The 22224-nt window shown below is 38.6% G+C and overlaps 1 protein-coding gene and 2 non-coding genes across 9 annotated transcripts in view; 1 reads left to right on the forward strand and 2 right to left on the reverse strand.

The window, feature by feature from the left end:
• The window catches only part of PHF20 (PHD finger protein 20), a 135480-nt gene that overhangs the window by 45485 nt on the left and 67771 nt on the right, over positions 1-22224 (forward strand). For 5 of the 7 annotated variants that reach the window (XM_043478670.1, XM_043478673.1, XM_043478675.1 and 2 more), the window contains exons 4-9: positions 243-327; positions 9691-9770; positions 12700-13084; positions 17950-18063; positions 19145-19333; positions 19859-20038. In XM_043478670.1, coding sequence (XP_043334605.1) covers positions 243-327; positions 9691-9770; positions 12700-13084; positions 17950-18063; positions 19145-19333; positions 19859-20038 — 1033 coding nt within the window. The remainder of the gene's footprint in view (positions 1-242; positions 328-9690; positions 9771-12699; positions 13085-17949; positions 18064-19144; positions 19334-19858; positions 20039-22224) is intronic. The other 2 variants (XM_043478674.1, XM_043478676.1) reach the window with 2 other exon arrangements.
• On the reverse strand, positions 8359-8465 carry LOC122449119. The gene has a single exon (XR_006271921.1). It is a non-coding gene; the product is annotated as a U6 spliceosomal RNA (small nuclear RNA).
• On the reverse strand, positions 14366-14472 carry LOC122449103. Its single transcript, XR_006271906.1, has one exon. It is a non-coding gene; the product is annotated as a U6 spliceosomal RNA (small nuclear RNA).

Genomic DNA, 22224 nt, shown 5'->3' on the forward strand with positions numbered 1-22224 from the left:
AGATAGAATTATCATCAGTGCTGCGCCTTGCCTGTCCAGAACTCCTTAAATGGGAAAAGGCTGTGTCCAGCCCTTTTGTTTTGACTCCCAGTGTTGAACAGCAGAAACATCTTCATCCCAGTAACCATCTCCCCTACCTGCCCTTGTCAATTTCAGCCTGTCTTATGAATTTGGTTACCATGTATGTCCTATGAAATTGGATTGGTAACAGGACCTTTTTTTTGTTTTTTAATATTTTTTAGGAATTTCAAATAAATGAGCAAGTCCTTGCTTGCTGGTCTGATTGTCGTTTTTACCCAGCCAAAGTCACTGCTGTTAACAAGGATGGTAAGGCATTTGAGTTTTACTCTTAACTTAGGGGTCAGTTTATAATATTTGAATTTGATGGTGTATTTTTAGTATGTATTTATTACCTTGGAATCCTCTTTCTTTAAGTTAATTACTATGTCAGGAGTTAGGAAGAAATTATAAATGGAGAGAAAGCTAGGTTAAAGAGGGGAGTTTGGTTCTCTGCCTTCTAAATTTTAGTCATTGTTTTCTGAAACAGTCATGGTTCATCTGTCCCTCTGCTGGGAAGTTTGCAGGTTCTTGCTGTCTAGGAGTTCCTAATATAATTGAAGAAATAAGTCCCTAATATTCCTTTTAGTTATTTGTTAACAGTCTAGAAGTCAAGCAGGCAACAAACATTTCTTACAGAATGTATTTTGTGGATGCCAGGTGATTGAGAGTGGTGTGTGATACCAGAATTGCTAGTTGAAGTTGGGGTACTGGGGTTTAAAGCTCTGAGTTGGGATACCTTTGCCAGAGTTCAGAACATGTGAGAAATCAAAGTGGGGAACACAACCCAAAGAGGCTCATTTTGTGAATACAGAAGCAAGGGAAGAGGAGGGTTATGAACATGGTATGTGCAGTCAGCATCCTGACACACAGAACCAACTTGGCAGGGTCCAAGTGATACCTTTTTTAAGCATTTTCTACTGAGATGTTTATGGTATGTCCATGATCTCTGCAGTGAATGTTTACGGCAAATGGACCTCTTAATACCACTGTTAGGGGTGAAAGGCTAGATTGACTTCATTCAATGAAGTTATTCAAGTATTTATTTAGCACTCTGCTAAATGCTGGAGTAAACAAGAAACTTCGTCTCAGAATGGTTTGAAATGGTCAAAAATGAACTGTACATTTGCATATAGCAGGACTCTTAGTTCCTCTATTGCAGTATTCACCAGTCCTGGCAGTTATTAGACTGGGTGGGGAAGGTGACAGATGTATCCCTGAAAACATAGTCCTCTTACCACAGGCCTCCAGAGCAAGGCTGTATCTTATAAGTTCTTTAAGCAGTTACTGATCCTCTCATTTATGGTTAAGTCTTTTTGGATAGCCCCTTGTTTTCCCCAAGTTACATTTTATAAGCCTGTGTTTAAAATAAAGTCTCATATTACTTTTCGTATGTATTACTTTAATTTTAATAAATGGATATTATCCAAGTGACATGTTATTAAACTGCTTCAGATCCTTTTTGTAAAAGGCATAGTTTATTATATCAAACACTCATTAAATAGATTATAAATCCATATGTTTATAGATCCATTTATATTAAAATGGTGAATGATCTCATTTATATGGGAAAAAGTAAAAAAAAAGCTACAAGGATATATTGTGCAGCATAGGCAATATAGCCGATATTTTATAATAACTTAAAATGGAGTATAATCTATAGGAATTGTCAATTACTAAAATTGCACATCTGAAACCAATATAATATTGTTAAGCAACTGTACCTCAGTAAAAAAGTCACAGTAAAAGAAAAAGTTTATTTTTTAGAATCTTATTTTTTAGATTAGTAACTTTTTTCTGCTCTTACTGGATTTAAATTATATGATATGAAACACGTGTTTGTTAGTGTACATAGATGTCTTTCTGAAAGTCTGTTAGGTTGATTTATGTTGATCAAGTTGGATGTTCCCCCTAGGGGAGGTGTGCCCTTTTGGGGAAATGGCTGCTCCTTAGATCAAATGAAGATTGTGGATAGAAACACGGGTAACTATCGATAAAGCAGGTAGCAGAAAGGAAGCAACGTTTCTCTTTTGTTCCAGTGATGTCCCAGAGTCACATGGAGGACAGAAGTGAGAAGAGGGTTGGATTAAAAGAATGGGAAAGGAAGCGCACACTGAGGAAGGAGGGATTTGGGGAGTCCTGGGAGCTGTCTTGTAGAGAGGTAGCGTGTGAGGGTCTAGGTGAAAGCATTAAAGGTTTAGGAACCTACTGTTTGCATCTAATATCTGTAGAGCCCCAGCCTTAGCATCATGGATTAAAAAAGAATAAAAAACTTGTTCAAGGCACAATGAAGTAGGTGTTGAGACAGAGCAACTGGGGGAGGTATGACAGGTACAGAATGGTGCAAATAAGTCATAAGGGGAGGTGTGAGGAGGGACCCCTATCTGCAGTTGGTTTTTTTTGTGTGTCAGTTGGGTCTGAAATCTTTTTTCTTTAAAACATTTTGGCTGCATCGCATGGCATGCAGGATGGGATCTTACTTTCCCCAGCCCTAACCACTAGACTGCCAGAGAAGACCTTTTAAAGTTGGTTTATTTGCTTTGCAAGTTGTTTTTAAAAATCTTTAAAGTTTATTTTCCTGCATGAGCTAAAATTATAGGAGGGAGAGTCTTGAGATAATGGTTGCTCCCACAGTGGTCAGTTGCCACCCTAATATATTTGTTCGATAAGCTTCAGATTCTGTTCAGTAAATTTTAGTTAATTGGAGGACATTGAAAATGAGTGGATATTTTGGGGAGAACCTGTTTTTCTCAGAATTCTTGGGTCTGAAATCCTGCATTATGCCACCATCCTCTCTGGTTCTTGAGATTAATTGGAAGAGGGAGGAGAAGGGGGAGGGCAGGGGAAGAGGAAATCCTGAAAGTGAAGGCAGCCAGCTGTGTGGTATTAGTGCTGCACTGAGGCCTGAGAAGGAAATCGTGTGGGACTTCCTTTGTGGGAGCTCAGGTCGGTGCCTGATTTTGAGATGAAATAATGACTCTTAGGTGCTGCCTTTGGGTTAGATTTAATCCAGGGGAACTGGCAGAGTTTCTACGTCATGATTTACTCTACTATTCAGTTGTGTGATTGAGAAGGACGATACTGGACTCTAATTTCACTCTTTGCCTGGTGTTTTCTGTCCTGCCTCATTTCTGTCTGTAGCAGGGGCCATCAGAGCTTAATGGTGGCAGAACCTCTGCAGACGAGGTGCTCCCTTTATTTCCTGTAAAGTTATTCTGTCTTTCTGGTGCTGCTGGGAGGAGGCTGGGAATACAGTGAAGTCACTCCCTGTAGACTCATCTTGGGAAGGCTTGGTCTGATCTTTCTGCCACTCATAACCTCCTTGGTGGTTTTGCCGAGGCCAAGCATTGACTGGGCAGTCTGGTGGGCAGAGGCTGTAGCCAGAGTGGAGAGCCCTGGCTGCTGGCATTGGGTGTCCCACATGATTGACTCACAACTAGTGAGCAACTTTTAGAGTTTCTTAAGAGAGTCATTTAGCAATTGGAAACTTGGGAGTACAATGCTGTGTTATTTAGCCCTTTTCACCTGGCGTGAGTCTTTGGCAGTGGCAGTTAAGCATCATTCTCCGTGAAGGCAGCCACACCTGGTAGCCTTGTTAGATCCTCGGTCTGTGTTGGAGTGAAGGAAGGATTTTGCTTCCAGGAAGTCTTTGTTTGGAAGCCTTCTCTTCTCTGGTGAGTTGACCTCAGCTCCGCCCAGCTCCCCTTTTTTAAGGAGGTGTTAGAGCCACTTGCCTGTCGGGGTTTGTACCCCTCTGCTCTGCAAGGCAATCTCTCTAGAGGAAACTGAAAGTAGATTCACATTTACAACAAAATGAGGAATCATTCCTTCCTGTTGATCTGTGGTTCTTTAACTTGAGTGCTCAGGCAGGCGTATCAGGTCCCTCTTCCTTAAAGTTATGCATATTCTTAGGTCCTGTGCCCCCCAGTTCAGTCTCTTTGTTCAGTGCCTAAGTCTTCATTTTACCAGGAGATTCTATGGAAATGGTCTTATTTCTTGAGTCTCTGGCTGAAGCAGTTACTGTTTTTTGTTTTCTTCTTGCTGTAACTGATCCTGCGTTTGAAATGTGGGAACTCTGGGACTGTGAACAGCTTTGACTAGAGAGAGACAGACAATTTAGGCCCATACATGCAGGTGCTATCTTGGTTCTTACTATCTGTAGGGGGGTGAGGGGGGTTCCCTTTTAAAGTGACTTGGTAGATGATGGTAATTAGAACCACATATTGATCTCTTGGCTTCCCTGGTGGCTCAGCGTTAAAGAATCCACCCGCCAGTGCAGGAGACGTGGGTTCACTGCCTGGGTCAGGAAGAGCCCCTGGAGAAGGAAATGGCAACCCACTCCAGTATTCTTGCCTGGGAAATCCAATGGACAGAGGAGCCTGGCGGGCTACACTTCATGGCATCTCTAAGAGTCGGACACAACTTAGTGGCTAAACAACAGCAACTGTTCCCTTGCTCTGTGACAGTCCCTTTGCTAAGCAGTTTCCATATCTGAGCTCATTTCCTCTTCATACAAATGTGGAAAGATTGTTGCCATCAACCCCATTCTCATTTTTCAGATGAGGAAGTCAGCTCACAGGAGAAACTGCTTGAGGTTGCAGAGCACATATGTAAACAGTAGCATGGAAGTCTGAATGGAGGTCTGCAGGGCTCCAAGGTTCCTGAAACTGCAGTGGCCACAGTATCAGCCTGCTTCTCAGGAGCAGGGTTTTCCTTAAGCAGCAGGAGTTTCAGTTAGGGCCAGGTGCCCGATGGGGGAGTGTGTGTGTGTGTGTGTGTGTGTACACGTGTATGTGCACCTGATGCAGTAGGGTGGGAATAGATGGTCTGCGCTTCCTGGAGCCCACTGGTGTCTTGAGAGCCCTGATTAGTGGAGACAGGCTCTGTCCCAGTCCCTGCATGGTGATCATAGGCAGTTCACTCTCCTTGCTCTGAATTCATCTGAGCAGTTGTAAATGGAAGAAGGGATTGTAATAGACGAGCAATTTGGGAAATTGTTGGCTGCAGAACCTAAGCCTATTATGTAAAATTGCTAAGAGGAGAAGGCTTAGGGGGAGGTTTGCCTGCAGACATGGACCTGTCCCATCCCCCAGCCCATCTTTGAGGCACATCTCTGGGAACCTCAAGACTTTGAGAAACAATGTTTGAAAACTCCTCTCCATGATATTATGGAATTCTATGACTCCTGAAGAATGAGCGGGATAGTAAAAAGGCCCTGAAGTCACAATTATGGTAGATTTCAGGAGCAACGTAAATCTGTCCTTTCCGGAGTCACCTGTGTATGCCTCTTTCCTTGGTCCTGGGGAAGATGAGCTTGCTACCAGTCTCAAGTTTTGTTCTTACATCCCTTCTGCTATTACTAACTTCTATAAGGTTGTCTGATATGCTGGGTTCTTAACCCACAGAGAGCAAGGCCAGGAAGCTTGGTTTCATCTGGTAGAGACTGGAACTTCTTAAGGGAGCCTGAGGCAGGTCGCCTTTGTGTCACTAATGTTCTCATTTTGAATCCTGTCATTTACATGTGTTTTGTTAATGTTGTTTGTGGCCGTGGGAGAGATCCTTGCCTGCCACCCTTTGGAGGATTCATTGGGAAGACGTTCTTTTATTTATTTATTTATTTTTTAATTTTTATTTTTTTTTGGGGAAGATGTTCTTTTAGTTATGCACGAAACCGTTAAAGTCGACTTAGAGCCTCTCTCCAGGTCTAGGCCACTGTTGTTTGCGGGCTGTGTTTCCTCCGAGTTATTGAAGCCCAAGTTAGCTGTGTGCATGATCAAGGGAGAAAGTTTCAAGATGATCCCTTGTAGTTCTTTGAAAGTAAAAAAAGTCTTGGATGGCCTGTTGGCATGCTTGATATATAAGATTTCTAAAGAATTGGGTTTTTTTAAGGTCATCACCCCCAAACCGCAATCCTTAGACTGACCAGAGCTTTGCTTTGAAAAGGGTCTGTTTAGAGTCCCACAGCATTGCTTCTTTGTTTGCCAACACCCTCACAATAGAGGCAGGAAGACAGGAACCCAGGCCTTTGTTGTTAAGTACTCATCAGTAATTGCTGATAGCCTGTCATCTCATTGCTTGCTTTAACCAACCAACTATATATCCTTGTATCTATCTTGTTTGCTAGCCATTTTTATGTGTTGACAATGCTTGTGACAAATAATCACTTAAAAAAATTTTTTTAAATTAATTTTTATTAGTTGGAGGCTAATTACTTTACAATATTGTAGTGGTTTTTGCCGTACATTGACATGAATCAGCCATGGATTTACATGTGTTCCCCATCCCAATCCCCCCTCCCGCCTCCCTCCCCATCCCATCCCTCTGGGTCTTCCCAGTGCACCAGCCCTGAGCACTTATCTCATGCATCCAGCCAGGGCTGGTGGTCTGTTTCACCTTTGATAGTATACTTGTTTCAATGCTATTCTCTCAGAACATCCCACCCTCACCTTCTCCCACAGAGTCCCAAGGTCTGTACTGTACATCTATGTCTCTTTTTCTGTTTTGCATGTTGGGTTATCGTTACCATCTTTTTAAATTCCATATATATGTGTTAGTATACTGTATTGGTCTTTATCTTTCTGGCTTACTTCACTCTGTATAATGGGCTCCAGTTTCATCCATCTCATTAGAACTGATTCAAGTGAATTCTTTTTAATGGCTGAGTAATATTCCATTCTGTATATGTACCATAGCTTCCTTATCCATTCGTCAAATAATGACTTTTGTAACTGCCAGGAGTAAAATCAGTAGGTAATTACTAATTGTTTACAACAGTAGTTCTCAGACTTCAGTGAGCACCAGAATCACCTGAAGTCCTTATTAAAACACACATTTTTGTTTCACGCTCCCAAAGTTATTATTCAGTATATCAAGGGTAGGGCTGCTAACTTGCATTTCTGATAGGTTCATGGGGTTGTTGATGCTACAGGTCCCGGGAACCACACTTTGAGAAACACTGGAGTACAGTGAGCCAGGCGCTGTGTGAGAAACTGGTGTTAGATGTGGTCTCTATCCTTGGAGAGCCTGCCTTTGATTTGGCATCTGTCTTCTGTGTGAAGGCACCTAAGTGTGAGGCTCTGCAGACCAGGATCCAAATGAGTGAGAAGTTACAGAGGAGGGAGAAATCTCCAGGACCAGGGAAGTCAGGAAGGTTTTACAGGAATGTTGTAGTCTTTTGAGCTGAGCACTTAAGGATGAATGGCACATTCCAGGCTGGAAAACACTTTGATAAAGATGTGAAGGTGGAAATGTCCCAAGACAGTTTCAGTGGGTGGCAAGTAGCTAGTCACTTTGAGTTGTTGGGTATTGTATGCTAGTAATTTGAAGTAAGGTTTGGAAAATAATTGGGCTCATATTGCATTGGACTTTGACCCACTGAAGAGGAACGTTTCGGTAGAGGTGGTAGCCATTCACAGGGCCCTGTTTAGGACTGGAGGAGAAGGGGAGGTGAGGGGAGGAGAGTGTATAAGATGGAGGCAGCCAGCCAGGTGACCTTAACTTCACTGTTGGCATTATTCTGCTCCCAACCCTTGAGATTTATTTTTTCCTTCCATGTTGAGTCGTAAATTAGTTCTGAAAACTAACGATGTTTACCAGTGGTAAACCATTACATGATTACCAGTGGTTCATTGATAATCTTGACAAGATTAACTGTGGATTTTTTTTTTTTTAAATTAACTTCCTGGAACCAGCAAAAGAGAGACATGGGTGGGTTCTAAAATGCAAAAGTTTGAGAATGTTGGTTTGGGTGGAACTAATGAGAACTTTTGTAGCTGAATGCCTTATTTGGACAGGATTATTTGGATGACCAGTTTCAATTTTTTAGCAGAGTGATTTTTGTTAGACTTAAAAAAAAAAGGAATAAAACTAACTGTAGCAGGCACCATTTAGTGCTTTGGCCTAGTCTCTGTTTTTAAACATAGTAACATGCAGGTAATTCATATGGATTTTGAGATTATTATGACCTCTAAAAGCATATCTTTAGCGGGTGGTCCTATTTCTTTTGAAGTTTAAAGGATATTACTATTTCTCAGCTCAGAAAATAAAGATCAAATAATAAGCAATAATTCACCAAGCAATAAATCTGCATTTTCCTTACATCTCTTTTTTAAAAAAATGAAAATATTGTTGATATAAAGTATTATATTGTTACAAGTGTACAATACAGTGATTCTCAATTTTTTTTTTTTAGTTTTTTTTTTCATTTATTTTTATTAGTTGGAGGCTAATTACTTTACAATATTGTAGTGGTTTTTGCCATACATTGACATGAATTAGCCATGGATTTACATGTGTTCCCCCAAAAATATGGAACGCTTCACAAATTTGCGTGTCATCCTTGCGCAGGGGCCATGCTAAGCTTCTCTGTATTGTTCCAATTTTAGTACATGTGCTGCCGAAGCAAGCACTGATTCACAATTCTTTTTTTGTGTGTATTTTTGTGTTGATTCACAATTCTTAAAGGTTATACTCCACTTATAATTGTTATGAAGTATTGGCTATATTCCCTGTGTTGTATAGTATACCCTTGTACATTATCTATAATAATTTGTACTTCTTAATCCTCTACCCCTATCTTGCCCCTCCCTGTTTCCCTCACTGGTAACCACTAGTTTGTTCTCTGTGTCTATGAATCTGTTTCTTTTTTTGTTATATTCACTAACGTGTTTTTTAGATTCTGCTTATAAGTGAGATCGTATAATAGTCATCTTTGTCTGTCTGATTTATTTCACTTAGCACAATACCCTCCTTCAGGTCCATCCATGTTGCTGTAAATGGCAAAATTTTTTTTTTTTTTAAATAGCTGAGTAGTGTTCCAGTGTGTGTGTGTGTGTGTGTGTGTGTGTGTGTGTGTATCCAGATATACATATATCCATCCATCATCTCTATCCATTCATTTGTTGATGACACTTAGGTTGCTTCCATATCTTGGCAATTGTAAATAATGCTGCTGTGAACATTTGGGTGCGTGTATCTTTTTGAATTAATGTTTTTGTTTTTGTTTAGGATGTATATCAAAGAGTGGAATTGCTGGGTTATATGGTAGTTCTATTTTTAGTTTTTTGAGAAACCTCCATACTGTTTTCCACAGTGGCTGCACCAATTTACATTCCCACTAAGAATATAATACAGTATATCTTTCCATCTGTGTCATCTTCAGTTTCTTACATCAGTGTCTTATAGTTTTTCAAGTACAGGTCCTGTAGCTCCTTAAGTAGGTTTATTCCTAGGACTCATTCTTTTTGAAGCAATGATAAATGGGATTTTTCCCTTAATTTCTCTTTCTGGTAATTCATTGTTGGTGTTTCTTTACATTCTTAATTGTTTTACTGCTATTTGCTCTTGGTCTAAATTCAGTGCAAGTTTTAAAAATTTTAGTGTAACACCATGAAAATGAATTTTTTTGATGGATTTTGATCTGTGTAGGTAAACAAATCTATAATGATAAAGAGAAAAAAGGCAAACATACTACTTACTATCTTGGACATAAGAAAGACCAATTGTGATTCGTAAACAATTTTTTAATTCCTGTAGGTTTATTATTGTGGTTGGAGCTCCTTTGTGTTTATGCTTTGAAAAGTTTTGTTGCTTTCATAAAACTACAAGTTAAAATCATATCTTTTTGAATTTTAGGTACTTACACTGTGAAATTTTATGATGGAGTAGTTCAGACTGTCAAACATATTCATGTCAAAGCTTTTTCCAAAGATCAGGTGAGAAATGTGGATTTATGCTTTTGTGGTATGCATAATGCTAATATTATAGTTTTGTTTCTCAAAGATGCTACATTTGTTTATGATGGCAAACACTTTCCTTCATCTGACATGATTTCTCCAAAAAGCAATATACAAGTTTTCAGATATTGTGAATGTTTCTCTCTCTTTGCCTTTTTCTTTTCATACAATCTTCTTTTCTGAAGTGCCAATACTTAAGTACCATTACCTGTTAGGTCTTTTTTTCAAAATGCCTGGAGATTATTCTTTTCTCTCTCTCCCTGTGCCCTGCCCCCAGAGCTTTTTCCTCTCTTGGGGAACTTGCTGAGTGCTTGAGGAGATCTAGAGATGTTTTCTCCTCCTCATCTGACTTTGCCTTTTAGCTCAGGACCATGGCTAGGTGGTGACGTAGATTTGGCAATCACTGGTGCTAGATGTGCCTGAGTTGAAAAGTTTGTTTTCTGTTGTCCTTTTCACCATCCACATCTGAGCACAGGTCCTGAGTTTTGACATTGTAAAGTGTTGCCTACTTTCTTCATGATTTTTTTCCCCTCTTAGTTTATTTTGCATTTATGTCTTAATGAAATAGCTGAGGGGAAAGATTCTGATCGTTACTATTATTTATCTCTGTGGGTGGTTGATGTGGCAGTATTTGGTAATGCCGGAACCTGTTGTTTTATGATCAAAGGCTTTTACTTTAATAAATTCTTCTATACATATTTAGCATTTTCAAAGCATCATGATACATGATATTGTTAAAGATAGCCTCAAAAGTGTTTTTTTGCCTTTTGCTGGTTTTCCTCTTCAGAAAATTGATAAAATTATAAAGCTTTAGCCCTGAAGATGTTTTCTCTTTGATCATTTGCTTTTCGGGCATCTCAGGAGCTACACAGCACTCTATAAATTATTTTGGCCTTAAATTTGGCAGTTTTTGTGTTAAGTTTGTGGAATGAGTTCATTTAGACAGAGGACTGTTTTTTTTTTTTTTTTAGAGGACTGTTTTAAGAACATGTCAAAAGCTGCAAGATTGTGTCTAGAATCTCCCCAAGTGGAAGGACAGGGCTCCAAATAACATTCAGCTGCTGTCTCTGGTTGATAGTACTCATAGGGCCTTGACTTGGAGATAGGCACCTCACCCTGTGTGGACTGTGGGGCTTCAGTTCTCAATTCCCAGTTGCCTCTGAGTGTCTCTTGTCATCTCAGACCTGGCAGGTGGTCAAGCACAGGCCCATGGCTCCTGTTTGTTTTCCTTTCCCAAGAGGACATACTGTTTTGGAAAAGACTTCTCAGTGAGGCCACTTACAAAGCAAAACTTCTTAAAAAATATTTATCAACTTTTAAAGCTTTTTTTCATATAGTAATGGCTGCTTCTTTTTTTTTTTTTTTAAATAGGCATTTACTGCCCTAAATGGTTTGATAATCTATATTTCAGGGACATTATCTTTTTTTGTACTTATAAAAATATATTTGTTTGCTGTAGAAAATTTAGAAAGCACAGAAAAACACATTGAAAGTAAAAGTTGTTTAGTTCTGTCATCTAGATACAGTTGCTCGTAACATTTTGATGTATAGCCTTCTGTATTTTTTAAAAAGATATTTATGTATATACATATTTCTTTTCCCAATTTGAGTCATACGTTACTGTTCTATAACTTGCTCTTTTAACAAAATAATGTTTTCCTAAGTTCCTAAGTCCTATATGGGAATATAGCTTTTAATGGCTATGTAGTGTTTATAATATGTATATAACCAACTTTGTGTAACCAGTTTCCTAGTGGTCATTTAAAGATATTTGTAAGTCTGAGTACACAAGTCTAATTATTTTATTAGAAAATTTCATTTCTAGGAATTCAATGTAGTTCAAAAGTAGAATCGTAAGTCTTTTGACCCAAATTGCCAACCCCCCTTCGTGGTGGTTGTGATTTATATTTCTGCCAGCAGTTACTAAGGAGGGCTTGTTCTCAAACCTGGCTGCTTTTAGACAATTTAGAGGACTTGAAAAATAAAATTTCCTCCTAGGCTCTAACCACAAGGATTCTCCTTATTTATTATTTTTCCCCTTGGGACAAATTAAACTTTTACTCACCGAGTATTTAGACACTCCTTCTTGCTCCTGGCGAAGCTCTGTGTGCCTAGTTTGTGCTTGGTGCTAGGGGTCCCTTATGAGCTTGATGTGGTGGCCTCTGCTCGTCTCTTGAAGTCTTGGAAGGAAGATACATACACAAATAAACTTAATGGTAGTTTTGGAAACCCCAGAGCTTTCAGAGCTGGCTTTATTATGAGACAGTAGACAGTGTACTGGGAAACGAGATTTTAAAAGAAAGTAATTTAGGAGGAAAGTAACCAAGAAGTAGTACTTCTTCCTGATGCACAAAAACTCAGTAGCTCAGGAACATCGTAGGATTGAGCACAGCCTTACCCAGTAGAGGAAGCAAAGACAATCTGTTACTGAGTTGGACGATCTTTACAGCTTTCCTGTTCAGCCACCAGTTACCAGTTTATTGGCTTCTTCTCTACACAGGACGTCAGCTTCTGAAAGACCCTGGGCCAGTGTAGTCACGCTTGGGATAACAGACAGGGCACGAAGGCATTTTCTTAGAACATCGCAATCAAAAAGATTGCTTCCCAGAAGAGGTCTCTGGGGTAGTTGTCTGTCCCTTTAACTACTTTCCAGTGACTTGTTAATCATAAGGGAGATAGCATTGTCTCAGAAGGAATTCAACATGACTCTGTTATTTTCTTTAAACTTAGGACTGGTTCTCAAACCTCAGCATATGGATGGATATTTTCAGTGGTGCTTTCCATTATGTGACCTGAAATATATCCTCTTTTAATTTCTTTTATCTTCATAAGTTTACAAAAAAACCACCTGATTTTTTATTTGCAAGTAATCACAAAGTGTGTTTCATCGCTATTTTGCTCATTTTAGAATATTGTGGGTAATGCTAGGCCTAAAGAAACAGAACACAAAAGTCTTCTATCATCTGATAAACGAGAAAAGTTTAAAGAACAGAGAAAACCCACAGCCATTGTGAAGAAAGACAAAGAGGACAAAGCCTTAAAGACAGAAAGGCGAGCCAAGCAGTCTGATAAAGAAGGAAAGTTAATCTGTGCTGAAAAGGGGAAAGCGTCAGAGAAGAGCCTTCCCAAGAACGAGAAGGAAGATAAGGAGAACATTTCAGAAAATGACAGAGAGTATTCTGGAGATGCTCAAGTGGATAAGAAACCTGAAAATGACATTGTGAAGAGTCCACAGGAAAACTTGAGGGAGCCAAAAAGAAAGCGAGGCCGACCCCCTTCCATTGCTCCTACTGGTGAGTTTCCCAGGTGTGCACTGCGAGAGTGTTCTTTTTGTGGCTCTTTGGTTCTTTATAACTTTGTTATTCAACCCTTTGTTTTTGTGACTGACCTTGAGTCATCCTGTCACCTGAAAACAAGTCATGTCCAGAGAGCTGAATTTTATGGGAGGCATATATCCAGAGGAACATAAATTTGGGAAACATATTCTTGGCTGGGCTCCTGAGGTGAAAGATAGCTCTTCACTAGATGCTTCAGCTTATAGGATAAAACCTAGTAAGCTAAGGCCTTTTGTTTGTGCCAATTCAAATGATTCACTTCCTAGTAAGCTTACCTAGAACCTGGAATCTGGAAATAGTGTTTTCATGAGCGACATGAAAGGGGAAAAAAGAGAGGTAAGTAGGTGTGGGCATCTCTTGGAGAGGTGGGAACAAAGAACACTGGACCTGGGAAGGGAGGGTTACCTTTGAAATTGAGCTCTCTGCAGAGTGATTATGGATTGGTAATTTTCAGTCTAAATGAAAAGCTGAGATGGCTAATTGGTAGAGTCAAGGTTAGAGGATTTAGGGAAGAGTACACAATTATTTTAAAAAGTTGAAATTTGGAATTCTTCTAGAATAGCCAAGAAAGAAACAAGCCCTGAATTTCTTCCTAAACCAAACATTCCTTTGCTGGATTGAATGGTATGAAAAGCTCCCAGGATCTCTGTACTGAACACTGTCTATGATTATGTGGCAGAGGCCTTCAGATATTCTTTTTTTTTTTTTCCATTTATTTTTATTAGTTGGAGGCTAATTACTTTACAATATTGTAGTGGTTTTTGTCATACATTGACTTGAATTAGCCATGGATTTACATGTATTTCTCATCCCGATCCCCCCTCCCGCCTCCCTCTCTACTCGCTCCCTCTGAGTCTTCACAGTGCACCAGGCCCGAGCACTTGTCTCATGCATCCAACCTGGGCTGGTGATCTGTTTCACCCTAGATAACATACATGTTTCAATGCTGTTCTCTTGAAACATCCCATCCTCGCCTTCTCCCACAGAGTCCAAAAGTCTGTTCTGTACATCTATGTCTCTTTTTCTGTTTTGCATATAGGGTTATCATTACCATCTTTCTAAATTCCATATATATGTGTTAGTATACTGTAATGGTCTTTATCTTTCTGGCCAGATATTCTTGGTTACGTGTACTTTACATAAAAGCTGTGAATCCCTACCATTTTATTTTATTTAATTTTTTAATTTTTTATTTTTTTTCCATTTATTTTTATTAGTTGGAGCCTAATTACTTTACAAAAAAATATGGAACGCTTCACGAATTTGTGTGTCATCCTTGCGCAGGGGCCATGCTAATCTTCTCTGTATCGTTCCAATTTTAGTATATGTGCTGTCGAAGCGAGCACTCCCTACCATTTTAAAGTGATATCTGTTTTTTTCTTACAAGTCTAAATAGCTGCCAAAGATAAATGAAAAATATAAACTATGACATAAAATATATTTCCGTCAGAACTGTGGAACTACAGTATGTATGGCTGAATCCCTTCTCTGTTCACTTCAGACTACCACAGCATTGTTAGTCAGCTGTGTTTATTGTTGTCGTTTAGTCACTACGTTGTGTCCGACTCTTTGTGACCCCATGGATTGTAGCCCCAGGCTCCTCTGTGGGATTCCCTAGGCATGAATACTGGTGTGGGTTGCCATTTCCTCCTCCAGGGAATCCTCCCGACTCAGGAATTGAACCCGTGTCTTCTACATTGCAGGTGATTTCTTTACCACTGAGCCACCTGGGAAAGCCCTAATTGACTGTACCACAATACAAAATAAAAAGTTAAAAAAATAAAAAAACAAAAACCCAAAACAAAATATAAAAAACTGTGGAACTACAGCATCAACCCATTTGTTGTCCCCTTAATGATGCAGAATGCAAAGCCAGTCTTATCTGTCAATCCAGACAGCAACATCATATGTAATTTTTGTGGAAAAACCCTTATTTACTTAAATAAATGTATTAGTGGTCATTCCCAGTAGGCAGCCTTCTTACATCTTAGTCCTAATTTTTAAGGTATGAAAATGGATGATGGTTTGATTTCTTCCCATTTGAAATAAGGCACTTCCCCTTTTAGTGGTGGTTTTGAGCTCAGCATTGTGCCTATGCCTAACTGGGGCTTAGACTTGTGCTGTCCAGTATGGTAGCTGCTAGCCACTCGTGGTTACTGAGCACTTGAAATGTGGCTATTCTGAATTGGGATGGGCCATAACTCTGAAACACACACTGGAGGGAATTCCCTGGCTGCCCAGTGGTTAGGACTCCGTGCTTTCACTGCTCAGAGTCTGGGTTCAATCCCTTGTCTGGAAACTAAGATCCCACAAGCCACATGACATTGGCAAATAAACAAGAAACAAAGCAAAACCCACAAAACACACTCTGGATTTCAAATAGTACTAAACAACAGCAACAAAAACCCACCCACAAATGTAGAATATCTCAATAGTTTAAAAATATTGATTACATATTGAAATAATATTTTTAGATGTATTGGGTTAAATAAAATATGAATTAAATATTCATATTTACATATATAAATGTTACTTTTTATATTTACAGAATATTTTATATAAATATAAATTAAAAATCTATATTCAATATAAGTCATCTATTTAATATAAACATGTAGCTATTTTATATATTTAACATAAATATAAAATATAAATTAATGTTATTTTCACTTTTTTAACTTTTCCAAGTGACAGCTGAAAATTTAAAATTATCTCTGTGGCTTCCATTTGTGGCTCTCATAGTTCTATTGGACAGCAGTAGTCTAAATTCACTGGCTTTCTCAGTAGGATTCCAAGGGAGAATTAAGCTCTAATGCCCAAGGCATCTGTGACCTATGACGAATTGACTTCTGCCAATTGGTGGTGGTACTAGTTATAAACCACTCTTGAGAGAATTAAGAAAATAACCTTTGTTCTGTTTTCAAATGAGGAATCCCTGTTGAGAAGGTCTAGACGTTTTAAACCTCTGGGCAGTGTACCGTGTTACGATGTGGGATGTAAATAAGCAGGCCTTTTTGTGTAAGTGGGAGAAGGGCACTTATTCAAGGAAAGGTAGACAGTGTGAACAGGCAGAAATCTGATGTGTCCTCACCATAGTTTAGGGAAGAGAGTGAGTATGTGGGACTTGAGCGTTCTGAAACAGATTCCCCTTTGGTTACTCTTACAGTGGGTTGTACTCTCTGGAAAGTGTGGACTGGGATACTTGCATTCCAGTCTGCAGACTACTTCTCTGAAACCACCTTATTTCACTCAGATTAAAAATGGGGCATTCAGCTTATTGCTTGTATTAAGTGTAGGATGTTACACAAGGTAGGATCAAATTTAGTAGAGAACTGGGGTTTTCCAAGCTTACTGTTAACACTTGCCTGAGCTGTTCCTCTCCAGTTAGAATCTCTGGAGCAGGATCTGGGAATACTAATTATTAACAACCTTCCCAGATGATTCTTACTGTAAAAAGAATTCGTTGTTGGGAAACATTGAATTTTTGTGTGGTTAGCCCCGGTTTGTATATGGTATCAACGTGAAGGTTTGCCAGTATTTCATATACTTCAAATCCCCTTTAAAAATTGCTTGAAATAAGTTCATTGACATGGTGGAGGCTTGAGCTCACTAGATTATACAGACCTTACTGGAACCAGATCTGAGCTATTTAGGGAGGATTGTTTGTATTTAATGTGGAATGTATGTGATCTCTAAGTTCCCACCCTTGGAACAAAGTACTGTTGGCACATTGAGAAGCTTGGATACACAAAGAACCAAAGAGATCTGCATTCTCATCAGGTTTGCCTCCTCAAAGCTCAACCCTCTGTCCTTTGTACATTTGACATGGCAGATCTGAAGCTTCTGGTCTTAGATGAGTCTTCTCTCTCCCCCTCCTTCTTCCCCTCCCATTTCTTTCCCTCTTCCCTCTGTTCTTTCCCCTGGCTGCTTCTTTCTCTTATTTCAACCTTCATCAGACCCCCTAGCCCTACCTTTCCCTCAAGCTTCCCAATGTTTTTCTTTTGCTTTTTTTTCTTCTGCCTGCCTTTTGGATTCTTATTTTTCCTGATGGGAGAGAACTTCTTACGTGTTACGTTTAAAAAATACAAAGTGAGTACTATCTAAGGGTTTAGCTTCTGCACTGCTAAAATTATGTCAGTGCTGGATTTGCCAGTGTTAAGCAGCCTTGTCTGGAATACTGGCTATCAAATAGCATGGTCTCCTGAGATTTTTCTGGAATTGTTTTTAAGCGGTTGTAAATGTTGACATTCTCTTTGGTCCATCAAAACTAGGATCAATGCCAAGCTAACCAGTTCAGCAAGTAGAGGTTGAAAATAATAATCAAGCTTTAGTCCCGGGGTACAACATTTTAAGAATTAGCCTGCATGGTGGATTTCCTGAGTATTGGATAAGCCAAATTTTGATGAGAAGATTTGATGGTTATAAAAATGATTTTACTGTTGCCTTTGTACCCTCATATTTTAAAGGAGTCATATTAGGATTATTTAAGGAGTGGGTTTCAGGAGATCAGTATATGACTAGAGCTGGGTCATAGGAAAGATTACAAAGATTCAGAAATCAGTCTGCAGGGTGTCAGCATTTCCTATAAGGAAGTAATCTCTCATCCATTTCACTTTTTACTCCTTTTGGCTTAAGTAAGAATGTGCTTTGAGGGTTTATTTATCATGCAATGATTTGTGTGGATGTGTATATATATATATGTGTGTGTGTGTGTGTATATACGTATACACACACATATATGTTTTATTTGTATACAGCATGAGAATTGGTCAATAAAAAACTACGTATCTTTTTGTGTATGTGTGGTTTTATATACATTGCAGCTGTGGATTCAAACTCTCAAACTTTGCAACCAATAACATTGGAATTGAGAAGACGGAAAATATCAAAAGGAAGCGAAGTCCCGTTAAAACGTCCTCGGCTTGACAAAAATTCATGTGAGTCTTCAGTTTGTGTATGTGTGGCTGGAACTTGACAACTGTTGGGTTAGCTCCCTTGTGTCTGTGTTGTCCCCTGGGCCTTATAGACTCTAATGCTTGTTGATCACAGGGGCTAGTGTGAGTGGGATGTGTTTGGATCAGAGGAGTTTTGCTAGAGGGAGAATAAATCCCAAAACAGAAGCTGTGTTAATGTTGACTTCAGTAATGCTGTTTCCATACCCATCTGATTTGGATTCCACTGGAAATTTAATGGCTTAGGAAGTGATGGATTTCATATGCTGAGTGAAACTTTATGTATTTATTGATCTTACTGTAGCACAGGGAGCTATATTCAATATTTTAAAATAACTTAGTGTAGTGGAAGAGTCTGAAAAAGAGCATATATATGTGCATGAACCTATATATTCATGCACACCTGAAACTATCACAACATTGTAAATCAACTATACTTCCATTTTAAAAAATGCTATTTATTGATTTTTTAAAAAATACCCTATTGGTTCCAGAAAGGACTTGTGATGGCTCTAAGGCTCTGTAAACCTTATTGCCTTGGGATGTTGTTAATATGTACGTTTTTATGTTGGAAAGCCCCAAAATAGAACTTGTCAAGATTGGGGTGTGATCTTGCCCACATATTTTCAGATCACAAATCCTTAAATTAGGAAAATTATGTCCTGGCAGAAAGACTGTGCCTTTATTTAAAACTATAAGCCAGGATAAGGTATTTCCTTTCATCACTGATGCCAGGAGTCTGTTTGAAGCCCTTATCAAGGCAGCCAGTCCAGCAATCTATGTGTGCTAATTCACTTTAGTAGTGTCCGACTCTTGTGACTCCATGGATTGTAGCCCGCCAGGCTCCTCTGTCCATGGGATTCTCCAGGCAAGAATACTGGAGTGGGTTGCCATTTCCTCCTCCAGGGGATCTTCCCAATCCAGATGTCAAACCTGCGTCTCTTATGTCTCCTGCATTGGTAGGTGGGTTCTTTACCACTAGCACCACGTGGGAAGCCCCAGAAATCTGTAGTAGCAGAGTTATTTCTTCTGGTCTCTTGACTACAACTCTCTTAATGGTTTATAGCCCAGGAAAAGTCAAAAAACTACTCGGAAAACACTGACAAAGACTTATCAAGGAGACGGTCTTCCAGGCTGTCCACTAATGGGACCCACGAAATTCTAGATCCTGACTTGGTTGTATCAGATTTGGTTGATACGGTTAATATTGATCCTTTGCAAAACACTTCATCCAATACCAAGGAATCAGAAGAAGGTGAGTCAAGAGTCTGTTCTAGAATGGTCTTGCCAACCTGCTGCCTGTCTGGTGAGAACCAGTCTAAATCAGTCATTGTGTACTGCCTTACACAAGTTTTGGATTGTCTTGAAATCAAGATATGGATTTGGCTGCAGTGTTTCTCATATTATTTTTCACTGAGGATTCACAGACAAACTTTTGTGTGTGTCTGTGATTGATTTTGCTTGTGTATGTGAATGTTGGATTGGAGGTACAGTGCTAAAGGGCCTTGTTCTTCTGTCTTTCTGATGCCATCTTACTCTAGTGCCTTTTTGTTAGTATTTCCAGTAGATCCTCCTTTTACTTTAGCTTCTTATTAGCCTTTTTCTTTGATATGCTTACAACCCTGACTATGCGTGCTGGAACCTGTGAATGTATTCTTGTATGCTGTGAAGTGAATGGCTTCCTCTAAAAAGACCCTGACTTTATCAGTCTTTTGTGGGACTTTTGGTTCTCAGATTAAATACATGTATATGTTCCCCAATCTTTTTCTTTTTCTTCTAGGTCAGTTGAAATCTCCTTTAGAAGCTGGCCAGGTCTCATCCACGCTAACTTGCCACTCCATTGGGGATGGATTGGGGCCTGCAGGCTTGGAGTTGAACTGCAAGTCAATGGGAGAAAACACTATGAAAACAGAACCGGCTTCTCCCCTTGCTGAATTACAAGAGATTTCTACTGTGGCAGGTTCATATTTAGAGTTAACATAATCCGCTTATAAAATATACTTTTGCTTCTGCTTTGATTGTGAACTAAAAAAATAAACTTTCCTGATGTTTTTTTTTTCACCCTTTATTAATAACAATTTCTTATTTTGACGCTATATACTTAAAAAGTGCTGCATGCTTGTCTGATATTGCTAATTTGTGCTTCCTCTCTTTTCTTGATTTACTGAGGATTTATCAGTTTTGTAAATAATTTCAAAGAACTTAACCTTTTGCTTTTAGTTTTCTCTATTTAAAAAAAAAGTCATTGATTTCTGTTTTGATCTTGTTTTCTTTCTTTAAATGTTTCTAGAAATATAGGTCATTGATTTTAGATCTTTTTCTAATATGAGCATTTAAAGTTATAAAATTTTCTACTAAGCACTTGCTTTAGCTGCACCCTACAAATTTTGATATGTTGTATTTTCATTTTCATTCAGTTCAGAATATCTATGATTTATTTGTTGACTGTGTGTTACTTAGAAATATGTTTCATTTCCAAGTATTGGGTTCTTTTATAGATACCTTGTTGTTACTGATTTCTGATATAATTCCATGATGGTCAAAGAACATACTCTATAGGATTTCAATCTTTATTTGTCTTTATTTTTGGCCATGCCATGGGGCATGGAAGCTTTTAGTTCCCCTACCAAGGATCAAACCCACACGTTCTGCAGTAAAACCATGGAATCTTAACCACTGGACTGCCAGAGAATTACCCCAATCTTTATACATTTGCTGTGCTGCTTTTTATGGTCTAACATATGATCTATCTTGATGAATATTCTGTATGCATTTGAAAAAATTGTGTGTTCTGCCATGATTGTAAATCTGTCAGTTAGGTCAGGGTGGTTGATGGTGTTTTTCTGATACGTTGCCACTGGTTTAGTTTTGTTTTTTCTGTGTGTGTATCTGTTTCTACCAGTTACTAAGAGATGGGTGATTGTGGATTTATCTTTTTCTCCCTTTAATTCTATTAGTCTTGATCCATGTATTTGGAAGTTTTGTTTTTATTTGCATGCATATTTTAAATTGCATGCATATTTTAAATTGCTATGTCCTCCTAATGAGTTGCCCCGCTTTGTGTTTTGTTTTGGCTGTAGGGCTTGTGGAATGTTCCCTGACCAGGAATTGAACCCAGGCCCCGGCAGTGAAAGCCCCAAATCCTAACCATGAATTGCCCTCTTTGTAATGTGAAATATCACTGTATCTTTGGTGGTAGTCTTTTTCTTGACTGTAACACTACCATGTGCTTAAATTTGTTTTAGTTTTGTATTTAACCTGCTTGAGAGTCACTGAGCTTGAGTATGAAAATTGACTTAATTCTTGTGTCCTTTTTCTGATATTAGAATAGGTACTCCACCTTTCTTTTGCTTTCTATCTCTTTCTGTCTCTTTTCTTTCAATATAACTATGCCTTTAAGTTCAAACTGCCTTTTATAGATAGTTGGGTTTGGATTTTAACTGCATTGTTTAGTTACATTAAATGAAATTACTGATACAATTGCATTGAGGTCTGCCATTTTGCATTTTGTTGTGTGTTGATCCTGTGTTTCGTTCTTTTCCTTCTTTCCTATTTTTTCAGGTTAATTGAATTTTTAAAATCCAATTTTAATTCATCTGTTAGCCTTAAGCTATACTTCGTAACATTTGTTTTAGAGGTTACTCTAGGTATTACAATGTATATATGTACTTTTCACAGTTTACTTATAGTTAATATTGAACCATCTTATGTAAAATGTTGTGTAATCCATTAACATCCCCTTTTATGCTCTAGTTATCGCATGAATTGAATCTATGTATGCTGTAAAGTTGACAGTATAGTATTGTAATTTTTGCTCATGTATTTTAAAGAAGATAAAACAAAAGAGATGGTGATTTACACATGTATTTACCATATCCAGTATTCTTCATATCTTTTGTTTTTTAATTTATTTATTTTTAATTGGAAGATAATTGCTTTACAATATTGTGTTGGTTTCTGCCATATATCAACATGAATCAGCCTTAGGTATATGCATGTCCCCTCCCTCTTGAACCTCCCTTCTTTATTTCTTCTTGAAGATTCTTTTCATGTTAAATTTTCCTTTTGTGTTTTTTGTTTTTTTTTTATCTGTAGGGCAGGTTTCCTGGTGATACATTCTCTTGGTTTCTGTTTATTTGAACATGA

Source organism: Cervus canadensis, chromosome 10 (genome assembly GCF_019320065.1).
Source record: "Cervus canadensis isolate Bull #8, Minnesota chromosome 10, ASM1932006v1, whole genome shotgun sequence".
In the NCBI taxonomy this organism is placed as follows: Eukaryota; Metazoa; Chordata; class Mammalia; order Artiodactyla; family Cervidae; genus Cervus; species Cervus canadensis.